The 17,676-nt window shown below is 38.8% G+C and overlaps 1 protein-coding gene across 1 annotated transcript in view; it reads left to right on the forward strand.

The window, feature by feature from the left end:
• The window catches only part of PCSK1 (proprotein convertase subtilisin/kexin type 1), a 33,516-nt gene extending 17,629 nt beyond the window's left edge, over positions 1–15,887 (forward strand). Inside the window, exons 7-14 of the mRNA XM_025199105.1 lie at positions 273–445; positions 3,357–3,569; positions 6,224–6,324; positions 7,278–7,511; positions 9,117–9,274; positions 11,240–11,373; positions 13,584–13,745; positions 14,993–15,887. Coding sequence (XP_025054890.1) covers positions 273–445; positions 3,357–3,569; positions 6,224–6,324; positions 7,278–7,511; positions 9,117–9,274; positions 11,240–11,373; positions 13,584–13,745; positions 14,993–15,355 — 1,538 coding nt within the window. The 3' untranslated portion in view covers positions 15,356–15,887. The remainder of the gene's footprint in view (positions 1–272; positions 446–3,356; positions 3,570–6,223; positions 6,325–7,277; positions 7,512–9,116; positions 9,275–11,239; positions 11,374–13,583; positions 13,746–14,992) is intronic.
• Positions 15,888–17,676: the final 1,789 nt, after the last annotated feature.

Consider the following 17,676-nt stretch of genomic DNA (forward strand, 5'->3'; position numbering starts at 1 on the left):
TGAGGACAAACCTCATAAATTCTTTCAGAAACTTGATAACAGAAAGAAAAGGAAAAGGCACAACCAAATTTTTAGATCTCTCTTAATGTTTGCAAAGCACACTGAGGCCCTAAGTGGACTGATGTTGTGAAAGGGAAATAATAATGATCATTATGGCAGAATTTAGGGGTTATAATCCTAGATTAGGGCAGGCAATGAAAAAGCTGGGCCCTGATGACAATAATGTACAATGAACATGTTTTACCCTTTCTACCTGCACTTTCGATATTCAGGTATACGAATGCTGGATGGAATAGTCACTGATGCCATTGAAGCCAGTTCAATCGGTTTTAATCCAGAACATGTGGATATTTACAGTGCAAGCTGGGGTCCAAATGATGATGGTAAAACTGTAGAGGGTCCTGGCAGACTAGCACAGAAGGCTTTTGAATATGGGATCAACCAGGTAAGATATCTAACAGACAGTTAAGCTGAAATTTTCTCAAGCTTGTAGACCAGATTTTAAAATGGAGAGAAAATGGAATGCTCTTTGTTTCATCCTTGCAGAAGTGCTTTCTTCATCCAAACCCATTTCAAAAACAGAGTCATTCTTTGGATAAATATGAATAGTAAGGCTCAGTGAAATTTACCTTCCAGGCCCTGACTTTCATGAAAGTGCTGTTTCAATATTCTGCTTTTAAGCCATTTCTCTGCAGTCTAGATCTCTTCCTTCATCTTTCCCTTCAGTGCCCTCCCCCACCCTCCTCTGTTGGCTTGTTTTGCTCTGAATAGTAATTGGATTTCTGCACTGAGCTCCTATAAAAAATTAATATGAAGTTTACTGCTTCTTGAATATTTCACTTTGTAAAATTGTGCTGTATTTTAGCACCATGTGGATGGGCTTTGTCTTCCTGTTACTTACACTGAGTTAATTGCATTAGTTCATAAGCTGAGGCATAACATGATCCAGTTAAAATGAAGATAGTAGGAATGCATGTTAGAGAATACTGAAATGGTGGCTTTTAAGTTCTCTTTTATGGTATCCCTTTAGATCTGATTAGAGGATTGAATGAGAGCTGCTGTGTATATGCACAAACACTGTTCCTACATTTAGTCAGGAGAAGGTGAAAAGGTACCACATCATGACGTAGACATAATAAAGAAAAGAGAACTGCAGCACAGAGGTGAATGAAGAAAAAAAGAGAGCCTGAAGCATGAGGGACTGCAGCAAAAGAAAGAGAGGAGTCTGGAGAAAAGAAAAAGCCAAATGCATCAGAAACAGGGAGAGACGTTGAGGGCACTGACAGTGAAGAAAAAACTGACAGATAATTAAAGTGCTGGTAAGGGACAGAAGGAGACTAAAGAGAGCAGGTTGGAGGTAGATGGAGGCTTGGAATGGGAAAGACAAAAATTGCCAGGTGGGTGGCAAGAGAAAGTGTAAGGCAAGGCATGGTGACCCAGTACCACAAAGGTCCCTCTGTACAGTCTGGAAAGTCTGTTTCATGAGTGCAAAACTATTTCCATTTCAATTTCCATGTTGGTTTTATTTTGCATCAAAGTAAATTAATCCATTAGTTCAGGCATCTTGCAGGGGCTGGATATGCTCTCACCTTCCACCAGTTAACTGCAGGTGAATATTCTCATCTAGTTTTATGATTAGCCCCTTACATGTTTATCCAGTACAGCACTCAAGAATATGCTTAACTTTAAGCATGTGGGTAGCCTATGTATAGTGCTCCCAGAGGCAATGGGGTTGTTCAAATTCTCCAGTATTTTGGTGGATTGGGACATTACTTGCTAAAAGATGTGATTCCTTTCATTGTCATCTCTGTGGGAAGCCCCCAGTAATTTTAATGGAAAAAAAATGTAGCTTATTTCTCTATCCCTGTTTTTTTTTATGTTTTTTTTTTTTATTTTGAAAGTGCAGCAATGGTCCCTCTGCCCCTGAGCTGGCAACTTCAAAGATCATCAGCAGGGATTAATTGATGATCTGCATTTCTGATTGCTCTTGGTACTGAATATGCATACATTAGTACTGAATTAAAATACAGGCTTCTGCTTTTCCCATTAAGCAGAACTTTTCACTGAAAGGCTATCAGATTTTATGATATAATGGCAAATATTTGTTCAATCCAGAAGAAATGTGATGGTTTTCATGCTCTTCTGGCACCCCATGACCTGAGCTACCAGCATCTGTATAGCTGCTACTAATTCACTATACACTGGAGACCAGAATAGGAAATGGAGTTGGTTGTACCCTGAGACTAATGTCTGTGGCCTTAGAGATTTGGAAGTGAGGGGAGATTTTGCAATAAAATGAGCTTATTGGTTTGCTGGTTTTCATCAAGTAAATGTCAAACTATGAAAGGTTTAATTAAAAGGGACTTATATGAGAATTTCATATCACACATCATTCATGCTGCTCACCAGTGCTACTGTGATCATAACAAATGCGAATGGAATTAACTCATGATGAAATTTCCATTTATTAAAAAATATTGATTGTTGTCACATGTTCTACATCGAATATGCTCATGTGAAAATATATTCTATTGATACCACTTTTTATTTGAGCTGAAACTTATTTCCAGTAGAGTGATAGATGGCACCATTACCTGGGATATTTATAACTACAAAAGACAAATCACAAGGAGGTGTATTATAGGAAGCACTTCTGTCTGCACTGGAATCTAACACAGGGGTGGCCAACTATGCTATAAGTGGCATGGGCAGATTTTCTATGTGGCATGTGACAGATCAGGGAGGGGACAAGCAATACAACAGCAGATAGGGCAGGAAGCAGAAGGCAGAGCAGGAGATTGGGGAGGGAGCACAGAGCAGGTAGTAAAAAGCAAAGCAGCAGATTAAGTAGTGGAAGGGGATTAGAGTGGTGTTCAGAGAGAGTGCAGGGCTAATTTGTGGCATACCTGCCAAAAAGTCTGGCCCTCACTGACCTAATAGGTCTCTTCTAGTCTAACTTCTATGTGTCCTATGAAAAGTTACCTTTTCCTGGTCATATGGTCTAAGTACAGACATTCAAAAAGCCTGAGGCGGAGTAAATCTGTGTTACACAGTTTTCTGTAAGTGACATGGTTTAGACTGGTAGCAAACAGAACACACGGTCGTCGTTTGCGGGGAGGTGCAAGTCTTAGACTGGGTTCTGCCATTTTTAAACCAATCTATATGTGCCAAACTTCTGTTCTGAGTATAGACAGAAGTTTTGTGTGCCAAACTTCTGTTATGGGTATAAACTTGTTTTTATCCCTTATTCTGGTAAAAGTGTAATGTCTCTACCTGGCCTTACTAGCACGAATAAGATTTTTGGTAGGAACAAGTTGGAGAATGTAGACTGTAACTGTTCCTTTCATTTCTTCTAGGGCCGAAATGGAAAAGGTTCCATTTTTGTATGGGCTTCTGGGAATGGTGGTCGTCAGGGTGATAACTGTGACTGTGATGGCTACACAGATAGTATCTACACTATCTCCATTAGCAGTGCTTCCCAACAAGGCCTTTCTCCTTGGTATGCAGAGAAGTGCTCCTCAACTCTCGCCACAGCATACAGCAGTGGGGATTATACTGACCAGAGAATTGTAGGTTGTTTTTACCAGATTTAACAGACATCTTGAGGAATACACATAGAACGATTTATATATGAAAACTATGAAGCAGAAACAACTTTAAATGTCTGACTTTAAGTGCCTACTTTATTTATGCTTTATATAGCAATAATATTTTCATTCTGGAACCCTGGACAATGAGGATTACAAAGTCATTTGTACTCCTAAAATACTTTACACTAAAGCAGTACATGCATGATATCATTAAATCAGCATTGCTGGTCTCGGAAATGTTTTGTTGTTTTTGTGTGATGGATGTCTCTGCATCTGCCCGTTCTGCAAAAAGGGCAGATCTTCAGAATGATTCTCATCCATCTCTGTGTTGGGACAGTTCCCGAACAGGGATGTGAGCTGATACAAATCATAAAAATACAAAACAAATTGGTTTTATATGATAGAACAAAAGGACATCTAGAGGAATTGTAAATTCTTGCTGACCTCAGCTGGAATAGCAAATGTTCTTTAGAATGTAAGCATTTGACAGCAGAGGTATGATCCATTAGTATTAGAACTAAATCCAAACTGACTTAGAAATCCTATAATTGGGGGAAGTTCGAGTTCAAATCTGCTAACAGATCTTACATTTCTCAATCCCATTTCTAATTGGAACCTTGAACTTTTTAATACAAAAATAAATACTTAAAAAATGATCTGGTACTAAGAGGATCATGTAGTTTTAGGAATGAAAATGGCTTTATGTTCATATTCTTTGAGACTAGAGTTAGGCATTTGAAGGTAGCCCTAGATTTTACTTTTTCACACTATCTCCTAAGGTAGAATTTCCAGATGCCTTAAGAATTTAATCTCTACTGCTTATCATTAACATTCAGTTAGCCTAAGTGCTCATCATTATCACTAAAACCAGCTGAAATTTTTTGGAAGCAGATTTTTCTCCTCAAAAATACAGGTTAGTGAAAGCCAAAATTTCCAGTAACATCATCCAAAACATCAATCCCAGTGACAAAATTTGGGGGTTTTTTTGACAAAAAAATCAACATAAAATGGAAATTCACATTTAATTTGCACTTTAAAATGTCATTCATGTAATTTCTTTGGTTGGTAGGGACATTCAAGTGAGATTTATTTTCTTATAATAGAAAAGGAAATAGCTGGCATTGCATTCTCTGTGGCTCCAGAACCCAATAACTTGTTTCCATCACCCTCCAAGCTGAAATTGCCTGAATTTGAGGACCCTGGAAAGAGGGCTGAGGCTCTAGTTCCTAGGACAATGGAGGGATGGAAAGGAGTTTTAATAGGTGTCTGGTTGGCTGAGTTCCTGTTGAGATGATTATTTAAATGCCTTTGAGATGTGGCTGTAGCATTAATGGTAAGTAAATGCACTCACAGCCCTGAATTGGTATTCCAAGTGAGCTATTTAAATAAGTCCGTAAATTTCAGGTGTTCAGTTTTAAAGAAATAAAATGGCCTTTTCAGTAAAAATATCAAATTGAAACAAAATTTTAGTTCAGAAAGCAGAACTTTCCACAGGAAAATTAAAAAAGGGTTTTTTGGTCCAAAATTTTTGGAGTGAAAAAATTTGGTTTTCCAGCTAATTAGCACAAATGCTGAGCTCGATTGTGCTAATCCTGGGCACTGACTACAGCAGTAGTAGAGGGGCTCAGAACCTTGCAACAGGTGGCAGAGTCACACAAGAGCTTCTTTGGGTAGAAGTGATATCTTTTATTAGACCAACTAAGTATTTGGAAAAAAGTTATTAGCAAGCTTTTGGACGCAGTCACCCTTCATCAGGCACAGGGAGTCTCTGCTGGTCGGAGAGGTGGTTACTATCTATGCCTCCTTCATAATTATCCTTCTTAATTATCTACATTGTGGGAATGGCTTAAAAGCCCCAGTCAAGGACTGGGAACCTGCTCTGTTAGGCACCCTACCTATGTATACCAAATAGATGAGCCTTATCTTAAAGAGGATCCCTGTAATAAGCTGTTATTTGAGGAGCTGTTCCTGTCATTCTTATCAAGCTGAAGATTATCTCTCAGTGAACTGTATGGGTAGAGATTAAAATAACTTCATTTCAGATTTACCCCAGTAGGTCAAAACATCTGCCCTTGCAAAGTGGCTTCTCTTGTAGCTGAGATGTAAAGCTCTCAGTGCACCCACTTCTATATGTTGCAGGTACATGGGCAGATAAGTTAGGTTCTTAATTTTCTAATAAAATGCATGTTTCATTTGCAAATTATAATGTTTTTGCTGAAGAGGGAATAGAACACTAATACTAATCCTGTGAGCAATTTTCAAGCAGGCAGTAATTTTAAATGTTCTAGACCAAACACAATGATGTGTTTGTATGATTCACCAGTGAGTTTGAAACACTTATTCTTATTGTTGAAATGTTAGAATAAGGCAAGGTATTCAGTGTGGGAGTATTTTGTTCCAACACAAGGGATTTGATACAAAAATTATAGTTGAAGCAAATGTAATAAATGAAATAGACTGAAGTATCAGCAGATTTAAACATCCATCATTTTGTTTGCTGAGGAAGGGACTTTCTGAGGTGTATGAAACTGTGCAGGAGAGACTATGGAAAGCTGTGTTTTTATGTGAGGATACAATAATGTTTATGGAGCTGTTTTTTCATGGTCTCTGTGGTTGCAATGTTTGTATTTCAGACAAGTGCTGATCTTCATGATGAATGTACAGAGACTCACACTGGAACCTCTGCATCTGCTCCATTGGCAGCGGGGATTTTTGCTCTAGCCCTTGAAGCAAAGTAAGACTTCCTAAACTTTCCACTTTTTATGCCCTACCCTTATTATCAGACCACCTCTCTCAGGATGTCCAGTTCCTGTCAAGAATCAGGTCTGCTAACTTTACTAACTTTGACAAAGAATTGGTTAATACCAGTCTTCACACCTGCTAGCCAGGCAGAGCCAACACAAGAAAAAGACAGTGAGCTGGTGATTCTGCTTTGTTCTGTGCAGCAGCAACAGTTTGCTTACTAAGGACTGGTCAGCTGGACCTGAAAGTAATGAAACAACACACATACTTGTGAGAACATAATTTGAAGGCAATACGGCTGTACAGGTTTCAGTGAGGTATCACTTTAGTCTGCAGAACCTTTAACACTAGTGATGATGCATGAAATGTAAAGTATCCAGGTATGACTGTCAGAGCAGGTAGTTCAAAAATATGTCCTTGTTAAAGACACAGAGAATTACAATGGCATATTCATAAAAATATTCTCAGAGAAGATATGCACTTTATGAGAGGAAGCACATTAACATGAGACTTTGGAGACCCTGTCCCATCACAGACATTTAGATTTCTGAAGTGTATAGGCGCCCAAAGATGAAGTTAAGTGCCTACTAGAATTTTCAACAGTTCCCAGGTGTCTAAGTCTCAGTGAAATCAATAGGAGGTATGAACATTTTAAACTCCTAATAAGCCTCTGTTTTTGGTGCCTAAATACCTTTGAGGAACTGGACATTAGTCCTTCTGTGCATCAATTCCCATCTGTATAATGGAGATAATGGCACCTCCCTACTTCGGAGAAGTATTAAACAGATTACAGATTGTATGTGTGGTTCTTAAGTATTACAATAAATGGAGCATCACTTAGATTTTACTTTTTTCAACAACTTTTAATGTGTAAGGCAACAGTGCACCATTATGACAAAGTCAATAGACACTTGTATAGAAATTTAACCAATCTTTTCTCAATAGCCCTAATCTAACATGGAGGGATATGCAACATTTGGTAGTCTGGACATCAGAATATGACCCACTGGCTGGTAATCCAGGATGGAAGAAAAATGGAGCAGGGTTGATGGTGAATAGCCGATTTGGATTTGGATTACTTAATGCCAAGGCACTGGTGGATTTAGCTGATCCTAAAGTGTGGAAAAGTGTGCCTGAAAAGAAAGAGGGTATAGTCAAGGACAACAGTTTTGAACCAAGGTAAGACTTTGCAGTGACAATTCATATCTAATATCAGTCTCTATCTCCCAAAGCTAATGCTGTAAGATAATATCTTGCACTAAATTGTTCAAATAGTTGTAAATTGAGACTGATATATTTGCCTTGTCATGCTTCTCAGGAATCTAAGGAGTAACAAACAATGCCCCATCTCTTACTTTATGCAATTCACTGTAAGGCTAATAAAAAAGCACTATCACTCAAAACTTAATCAGGGATGGGGACTATTTGCGTATGCTTGCATGTAACTAGTATGTGGGTACTTGCACATGCAGGATTATTAACACAGGAACACTAAATCCAACCAGTTGAAGCATAAAGATATTATATTGTCTTATGCTGCTATTATGTAAGAGACAAAAAAAGGGATACCAAAAAAGGACCAGTGGACTTTAAAATAAAATCTCTAAATTGTTCCTAAAATAAAGTTTATCTAATGTGTGGCATACATTGAATACCTGGTATTCAATATACATGGTAAAAAGCTGATATCCGTATGTATTTGTATAACTCACATATATAACATCACTTTTGTATAATGCACTTTTACAAATGCATTCAGATAAAACCCTCTAGGCCAGACATGCAAAAATTCTCTATCTGCTGCACATAAACAGACAAACTGCAATGAATTTCTTAATAATTAACATGTTAAATCAATAAGGATCTTTAGACCTCCTTTTTGTCTCCTCTTGTTAGTATATGGCTCTGCTTTCTAGAATAAACATAGTTTTCACAGATCTACAAATTACATAATCTCCAGGGCCTTGGTACAGCTATACAGTGTGTCACCATTTGGTAACCTGCTTATTTGGGCTATTTTTATTAGAGCGCTATTTTTATTCTCCCTCTCTCTGTGCCAATATGCTATGTTTTCCTTTTATGTTTTGAATTTAATACAGAGAACTGAGGTATATAAAACTTATTATTTTGATATGATTTTAATCCTCTTATGTTCCATTATAAACACAATGCTCATAAAGCCCTACATTTTTAATGCATTGCGTGGGGATGGAAGCAATTACTGGAAACTGTGAAGAGAAAGCAGTACACAATGCTCTGTAAATCTAGGGAAGGTATAGGCTCTAAATTAGAATTTGCTACAAATGATTAAAGGAGCTACAGCTGCTGCTGTTTTTTCCATCCATTTTACTACACAGTGGTACATACGCCTGCTGGTGATTTTACTGAGGCACATAACCTATAAATCTGATACACTCATGTGACATGGTTGTTTGCAGAGAATGCTTTTAAGGGGGGTCTCTTGTGGGACAATGCAACCTTGAAAGAAATTATCAATCATCAAGCTTACAATATAGCCATGACAGAAACTATCAATTATCAAGCTTGCTTGCTTCCATGGTTGTAGAAAAAAACAGGCTCCATACATTTAAACTAGCCATGCTTGGGTGATTTCTGAATCCCTTGGGTTCTCAGAACCTGCCTGGGTTTCACTGGGCATTTTGGATAAGCCAGGAATACAGTCTCAGTTTGATCTGTTCATGATACTAGCATAAAACACATCAGAGGGACTGACGTTGGATGGTACTAAGCAATATAATCATATACTTTCCCTAACTTTGATAGGTTATTAAGAGCAAATGGTGAAGTAACCATCGAAATTCCCACAAAAGCTTGTGAAGGGCAAGAGAATTCTGTTGCATCTTTGGAACATGTGCAGTTTGAGGCAACGATTGAATATTCCCGCAGAGGTGATCTGCACGTCACTCTCACTTCCCCATCAGGTATGGAAGGCCAAGAAATGTATTCAGAGAAATTACTTGTTGGTGCTCTTGCAATGTACAAGTTTCACCGTATTAATATTTATGTATACAGTGCTTACTCCCTCCCAAATTAGAAATGGCTGACTATACACTCTAGGGAATATCTCATTCCCTCCTAAGCAGCTCCAGCTTGGAGGATGCATGTGGCAAAGCAAGGGTTTGGATGCCCATGTCCCACTATCTCCATTCATTTCTTCCTGTCTCCCTCCAACCCTACTTCCATAGTGCATCTTATATTCGATATGATTTCGTCTTATTATTCATACTTCCTATGGGAAAGCCTATGCTTCAGTGAGCCAAAAAAAATCTGTGCGGGGGCAGAAGCTGAATTATCTGGATGGTCTGAATAGATACATCATGCATGTACCAAACACACAGATAAAATGATGGATGCATTAAAATTATTTAGAACAACCAAGTAGCCTGAACTCTGCCCTTTAACAAGGCCACAAAGTGGGGGGTCCCACAATCTGGGGCCACAAATACTAAACTTCCCCAACCTTTGTCATGTGATTACTCCATCATGTCTCGAGAAGGCAGAGCTAAAGTTGTCTGAAGGCCTTAGCTGTACATTTCCATACCTTGTCCAGGTGTCTTTTAAGCCTAACTGTAATTCTGAATTTCCAGGGGTAGATTTGGGGATAGATTTGGGCACTCCAAATGATGAGGGAAGATTTTATAAAGGGATAGCCTGCATTCCCTGGCTGATGTGTAGTGGGAGAGAGGTTACAGTATCTTGCTAAGCCTCCAGAGGTTTGAGTTTGAGCCCTGCTTTGGACTTATGCTGAAGACTGTCTCTAGCTGAACCAGCTGTGAATGGGTGCCTGGCCATTTAGGGGAGTCAAAGATAGCTGTCCTCATCACTCCCTTGTGTGTCACTGGCTACAGAACCTATACTGGTTACCTTTGGCCTGGGCACAACTGCACAGATATTGTTCCGCTGCTAGTTCATGGGAAAAATGGGATCATGGCCACAACTGCCTGAAATACACCCTCTTTAGAACAGCAATACTCAGTGGGAAGGGCTGTCTGACCCCATGTGCTACCCAGTACTTGATTAGCTCCTATATGATGGTATAGTATCATTTTGTATTGATATCTAGATGATGCTGTTCTTTTCCTAGGTTCATGCCTTTGCTTGCTGTCCTATAAATTATGCCCACCAAGTACATAAGCCATTCCTTTCCCAATATTTATGTTGTTTACTTATTGGTATTTACAGCTTATGATTGCACACTCCCTTCCCCCACAGCTTTGCTTCTCTAGACTATGTAAATATAGTTCCCCTGGTATCTCCTCATATTCAAATGAGCACAAACAAGCCTCCTACTTTGCATCAGAATCCCTTCTGCTGCAGAAACGCTTTTTTAGACTGCAGTAGTCTTTTTTCAGGCCAGTCATACAATAATGAGAATGTCTTTCTCCCATATGAGGCTGTAAGAAAACACACTCACTAAGATTACAGTAACAAATTCTGCCCACAGTTACAGCCAGGCAAACCCCAGAGCAGAACTGTGAGTAGAATTTGAACCATGGAGATTAAAGTGGTGAAGCTTTCCTCAGTTCAATTTGCTAGTACTGAACAACATGAAAAGAGGGCATGACGGGCTCTTCCTAATTATTTATTGCTGCATGTCACTCTCTGCTGTCACGCGTGTTCCTTGCTGGTTTGACACTAATACTCCATGACAACTGGATTTATGGCAATCCTGGTTTACACATTCTTCTTGGAAAGGGATTTGAATAGCTATTAGCTAGAAGCAACATATTGCTATCCCTTAAACAAACCAAAAGTCAGTATAAAATAGTACCTTCTCCAGGTTATAGTGGAGTGCAATCGGTACTTTGATTGTGTGAAAGATGGGGGGAAAAAAAGCCCTGGATCAATAAACATTAATGTTTGCTTGTTTGTTTGCACAAATACAGGCACCAGCACTGTTCTACTGGCTGAAAGGGAGAGAGATAAGTCTCCCAATGGCTTTAAAAATTGGGACTTCATGTCTGTTCACACATGGGGAGAGAACCCAGCAGGTACTTGGGTTTTAAGAATTACTGATGTGGTAAGTAACCATGCCAATGATCCATAAATATAGACCAGTGGATTGTAAACTGCTATCAGACATGTAGAAAATATTTTATTTTGTGAAAAACTAGCGGTGTCATTTATTGTTAACGTAAAACTTGAATAAGAGACAGTCCAAATGATGCAAACTCAAAAGATAAGACCAAATTCTGTTGTCACTTAAATCAGTGCAAAACCAGGATAACTTCCTAGAAGTGTAACTATCAGCAGAATGTAGCTGTTATATAGTCTCTTTCATGGTACATAATCCTCTTCCCACTGAAGAGAAACCTATTAATGCGATCTTATATGGTTTTGGAATTGAATATGTAATGGAATTTATAGATGATTAGTTGCAAATTAGGTTTTTTCTGTGAAGGCAAGCATGAGGTAAGTTCTGTTCTCTTTTTTTGGTACATGTGCATAATGTTCATTGATTCAAAAGCTTTTGAATTAATTAATTTCCGGAGAGTTTAGAGACCTATTCTGATATATATCTTCCCCTATATTCTTTCTCAAAATAATTACCACTGAATGACCAGCAAGGATTATAATGAAAAAATCTAGAGATATAAAATAAGTATGTTTACTAAAACCAGATGGGAATATGGATTATAACAGTGAGAGCTTTCAGAAGAAGCTGCTTGGTAGGAAACTGAGAAATCACTGCCTTCAAAGGGAGAGGGATCAATCCATGCTGGCTCACTCTGGAGAATTTCACTCAACTTGTTTTTAATTAGCTTGTCACTAAGGATCAGATCCTGTCAGGGGGTGAATGTTAACTTTGTGATACCGAGTGTCAAACCTCTGCTGGCCTCTGCAGAAATCAGTAGGCATCAGAAGTGCTCAGTAACTTTCAGGATCTGGCTTTTAGATCACAGGGCTGGAAATGAAGCATTGATTTTTCTCTTCTCTGGGAATATCTTTAATTAGTAGATCAGGATGCAGAGAAATAAATGGCATGGTTTGGAAGCAGAGGGCATTATAAACAGTAAGGTAAGGCCAAGCACCCAGCATGTGGACAAGGTGACAGAAATAAACATTATTTTCCACATGGTGCCTAGGAGCAGAGTTAACACTACTTGTAGAATTGTAAGCTCATCAGATAACCTGGCAGCTACAGACACCCTAGTTTGCAGCTCATAGAAGGCACCACACTTTTTTTGGGAATGCAAAGGTTTTCCTTTAATTAGATGGCTAGTCTGTTTTCTGTGCAAATAAGAGGTACCTGAAATCTAAAATAAACCTAGCTTTCCCTTTCCTGAATCCCCACCCCCCACACTGTTCCTGGCATTTTGTTACTTCACACTAATGAACCCTTACTTTAATCATACCTACCTAACAAGAGCCTCGCTTAGACTTACTGCTAATTTAGTTGTCTTTCAATCTGTATGTGTAATCTTTATCTGCAAAGTAGGCTTTTTATTATAAGACAGGACTCTTCAGCAACCACCTCAGTGGAGGCAGACAGCAGAGCAAGTGCTCTGATAATGAAGTCTGTTAAAAATAAATATCAGACAACTCCCTACCTGTCTCTTCCCTTTATTAAATTTTAGCAATACTATTCTAAAACTCCACAGCTCACAGTAGAGAGTAGTGATTTAAGTTGTACTGTACAACACTAGCATAACACTGGGTGACCAGGACAGCTGCCACACCACTGCTGCCACAGGCACACAATCATGCCAGCTGCACAGCAACAGCCAAAAGTCACTGCTGCCCCCATGTTTCACAGCTGCCCCAGGTGCCCAGCTGCATTGTTACACCTCTGCTGTACAGCGTGAGAGGACGTTATTAAAAAAGGCTGTTAAAACAATTGTGCAGAACTTCTTGCACAGAACTTGGTGTACAGCACCTCAGCAGACAGTAACAACAAGAAATATCATGTGGTTTAATAATGTTTGACATCCCATAAAATAATGGTATTTCACCTATGGTAACACAATTAATTATCAATGATACTGTGTTACAATAGCCATGTACTTGTAGCATATCTGGTCTGGTTTAGAGTCTTTGTAATAAATCTCCCCTTCTGTTATGCATTTTACCCAATAATGTATCTTTCATTGCTCATACATCAGCATCTAAATTTACATTTGTTAAAAGCACTAACCTCTTTAACTGGCTTGGGACTTTGTTAACATCAGCTATCTTTTCTTTCATCTTCCTTCATCCAGTACTAATATGATGCTAACGTCTGTCTTTTAGTCCAGGAGAATCCAAAATGAAGGGAGGATTGTGAACTGGAAACTGATTTTGCATGGCACTTCTGTCCAACCTGAACATATGAAACAGCCTCGTGTATACACAAACTACAATGCTGTGCAAAATGACAGAAGGGGAGTGGAGAAGATGACAGACTTTGTAGAGGTATCAGTTACTTTATGTTTTTTTCCATATATGTGCATATTGTTATAACAGCATAAAAGTAATATATACCATTTGGGGTTTTCTGAATTCATTTACCTGCATGTACTCATTTCACCACATCTTTACTCATTTGTTAGCTGTGTGCATACTGTGATGTGATCCATGCCCATAAGTAAATGCTTTCAGTTACTCACCCATTTGACAAGGCATGATCTGAGGGACTTAAAGATGATTTTATAACATCAGTTCTAAAAAAGTTGAATGGTTGTAGAGGGAACTTCTCCAAACAATTTGAGTTTAGAAATCTGATCACTTCTAGTGTTTTCTGTGGGAGTAGCTGTCAGGGCCCAGAATTGTTGACCCAGGTCCAATAGATGCAAGGACTGTTGGAGTGAAGCATACTACCAAATGATTCGGCATGGGTTTAGAGGCTCTCCAGGCCTGGACATTATCCTGGTAACCAGAGCTCTTGCTCCAACTGCATTTTATTCTATTTCTTCACTTTCAAGAGGAATTGATAACGATTTATGGAAAACAAATAAAAAATGTTAGGCATCTCTGCTTTAAAGCAAAACCACGCACAACTCCCATTAGTAGGTAGGTATGTTCATAAGGGTACATCAGTAACAGAAGTGCAGGTGACTCTGGGATGAAATGCAGCAGCTATGTAAGAACACAGAAGTGACAGTGAAGTAAACCTGTATTTAATAGATACTGCAGGGGGGGAAACGATGGGCAAAATGTAGCTTCCAACGTGAAATGTGGTATTCACTTTCCTATTCTTCCTGGAAGATGTACGATAAGCGCTCATAATCCAGCCGTCACTTCCATGTCTCATCTGAAAGACAGCACGTCCAGCAGAATTGTATTCATTATACTGTGGAATTTATTTGTTCCTGCATAAGAGAGGAAAATGCCTGTTGAGTCACCCTCACCCTCTCATAACCAGTCTTTATAAAAGTCTCTCATCTAAGTTCTCATCAGTCCAATTGGGCTTAACTCTCTTGCAATCTGCTGGTTTCACACAATTATAATATACTGTGATTGAGACCTGTACAGTTAAGTTATCAGCTAATATAATATAATATAATATAGTCATAATCTGTTACTTGTATAAAATACATTAAATAAGACATTTTTAGTTGGGTTTTTTTCCTGGAGCCACATACATTCCTATTGTTAACAAGGCCAATTTCAGAGAAAGCTTCACTGATCCCTAATGCTTTTGATCCTATTCTGTATTTTAGGACCACACCACGCAGGAGAACCTAAAGGAAAAATCCAAAGTCACAGGAGGTACCAGCGGTAGCACTGATAAAATGGGAGACAAAATCCCATCGGAGGCGATGCTTCACCTATTGCAAAGTGCTTTCAGCAGGCAGATGTCCCAGAATCGAGCACCAAAGAAGACTCCAAGTGAAAAGTTAAATATTCCATATGAACATTTCTATCAAGCCCTTGAAAAATTAAACAAGCCCTCCCAGTTAAGAGACTCAGAGGAAAGTCTATACAGTGACTACGTTGACCTTTTTTACAACACCAAATCATACAAGCATAGAGATGATAGACTGCTGCAGGCCTTGGTTGATATTTTGAATGAAGAAAACTAAAATGTATGATACAGCACTGGAGTTGGAAATATTCATGCCCCTCCTCCCCCACCTACTCTTCCCTTGCCAGCCCTGTATTTTACACTCTAGTTGTACAATTACTATTTTGAACACTTCATCCTTAACAAGGATGTCAAGAAGGGAAAAGCAGCAGAAAGTGTGAGGTACTAAGCTTATGGGTGTTTGTGATCGCTGTATTCAAGGTCTTTCTTCATTACTATCAAAGTAGATGGTTTCTTTCCTGTGGCATGAAATACAACTGTAGGCCTCGGAAAATGCAGCCCTCAAATTCAAACCCTTTTTCTTTTACTTATTTTTCCACACTTTATTCTCTGAGCAAGCATTGAGCTTGAAAATCAGGGTTGTCAAGCCGTTCTCAACTGAACTGCCAAAGCTATGGGGAGATACTGCCTTCTCCAGGCCTGTAATAAATATATCAATCCTTATCACACATGGCATCCACTTAAGATTTAACACTAGCTACAAATACTATCACAAATACAGATTCCCTGGCCATTTTCCAGATGACAACCAACCCTAAGATCTCTGTTCTATAGGAAAGAAATCTAGAATGGCTGGAAAACTTGCAGTGCGTTTGAGCTTTGCAGACAGCTATAAATCAGAAGACTCCATTATCCACAGTTGAAAAAAAAAGGAGTTGACTTTATTCTGATCTCATATCAGTAGAGTTTAAACTAAAATGAAAGTTAAAATGATATATAAAAACGCAGACAGAATCAAGTCAATGATCCCCATCACCAGTGGTATTGTAGAAAGTACAGCAGCAAAGTCTGTAATCAGCTTGTTTTCTCAGTGATGTTTTAGGAATCTTTGGTGGATTTTAGTCCTACCAGGGGCTGAGGGCTTGAGGCCAGGCACTGGGGACAAGTCTAGAGCAATTTCACCAGCAAACTTTTGGCTCTGGACCTCATCAATGGAGTTGGGTCCTGTTCTCCCGGAGACCTGCAGCAGATGCGGTATAGGCAAGCTCAAAGTAGGCATAGGGAAGATATTTCCATAAGAGAATTCTGTAAAATGGGATGACAGTGTCAGAGGCTGATTGCAACAATTCTTAAATCCTTTGGTGGGTTGAGAGGAAAATGGACAGAGAGTAAAAAAAGATGGAAGAAGTTATCATGGGCAAAGGAACTGAAAAAAGGAGGAAAAGAATAGGTGAATGGGGAAAAGGTTGAAACAAAATTGGGGAGAAGGAAGGCAGCCATCAAAGACAGGGAAGATGAAAAAAAAGGACAAAATATAGAAGAGAAAATAGGGAAGGAAGAGAAATATGGAGAGAATCCCCTTGAATGACAGCAGGTAAACTGCTAGTCTGACTTGGATGGTGGGGGGTTTGCTGGATGAAGGGAGCTGGAACAGAATGGTCTGAAAGGGCAGCACACATCTCAGCAACTATACTTCAGACACACATTTGTAATGGGAATGTGAGTTGGCATATATTTTGTTACTCATAAATTTGAAAAGAGAGTATGTAGTTCTGTAAGCAGGTAAAATTGGAGAAACCTAGGGCAGGGGAATACAGGGATTTCAAGTGGTAGAATAAAGGCAGTGATTAATTACAATGCCAAAGCTGTCTAAAAAATGCTGACTAGAATTTACCTCCTTTTCTCAAATGTCTCTAAATGTCTTTTCCAAATAGATTTTAGAAATACATATCACTGTTCCAGTATCTCCATTTCACGAGTGGTACTGGTGTCTCCCAAACTGGGAACTTTGCTCGGCATGGATGCAGATTTTCAAAACCACTGTTAAATCCTCATATTTAAAATAAAAACCTAGGTACTCTAACAATAGTTAATCCCACTAATAAAGTAACCAATTTAAAAAAAAACAACAGGACCTCTTTTATAAGAATTTAAAAAAAACCTCAGATTTCTCATTCATTCAGATGCTATCATGTAGTTCTTGGATTTAATTCTGCACTATGCCACTTTTAATTGGATTTAACTCAGTTGGCTTAAGAATTCCTACTGTACATCTTCAGACTCTCAAGGCAGTGACTTCTTGTTTGAAGTGTATGTTATTACTAAATTTCCTCTTCCTTCTCTCTCTTTCTCTCTTTTCCTCCTCACTCTCTTTCTGTTATATTAGAAGTTTTTCTTGGAGGTAGGAAGTGGTCAAAACATGGAAGTGGTTGAAACCAGAAAGCTTTCTTGTGTTTCTTATGATGTCCCTTAACACTAAGACTTAGAAAGGCAGTTTAGAGAGGTGCTGAACAGGAAAACATGACTCATTTCATAGCTAGGAGTGGACAGCAGGGTACACTAGCTAATTTCTACTCCTGCTTTAGTTTTGAGTACTGG

This window comes from Alligator sinensis, unplaced genomic scaffold (genome assembly GCF_000455745.1).
Source record: "Alligator sinensis unplaced genomic scaffold, ASM45574v1 scaffold223_1, whole genome shotgun sequence".
In the NCBI taxonomy this organism is placed as follows: domain Eukaryota; kingdom Metazoa; phylum Chordata; order Crocodylia; family Alligatoridae; genus Alligator; species Alligator sinensis.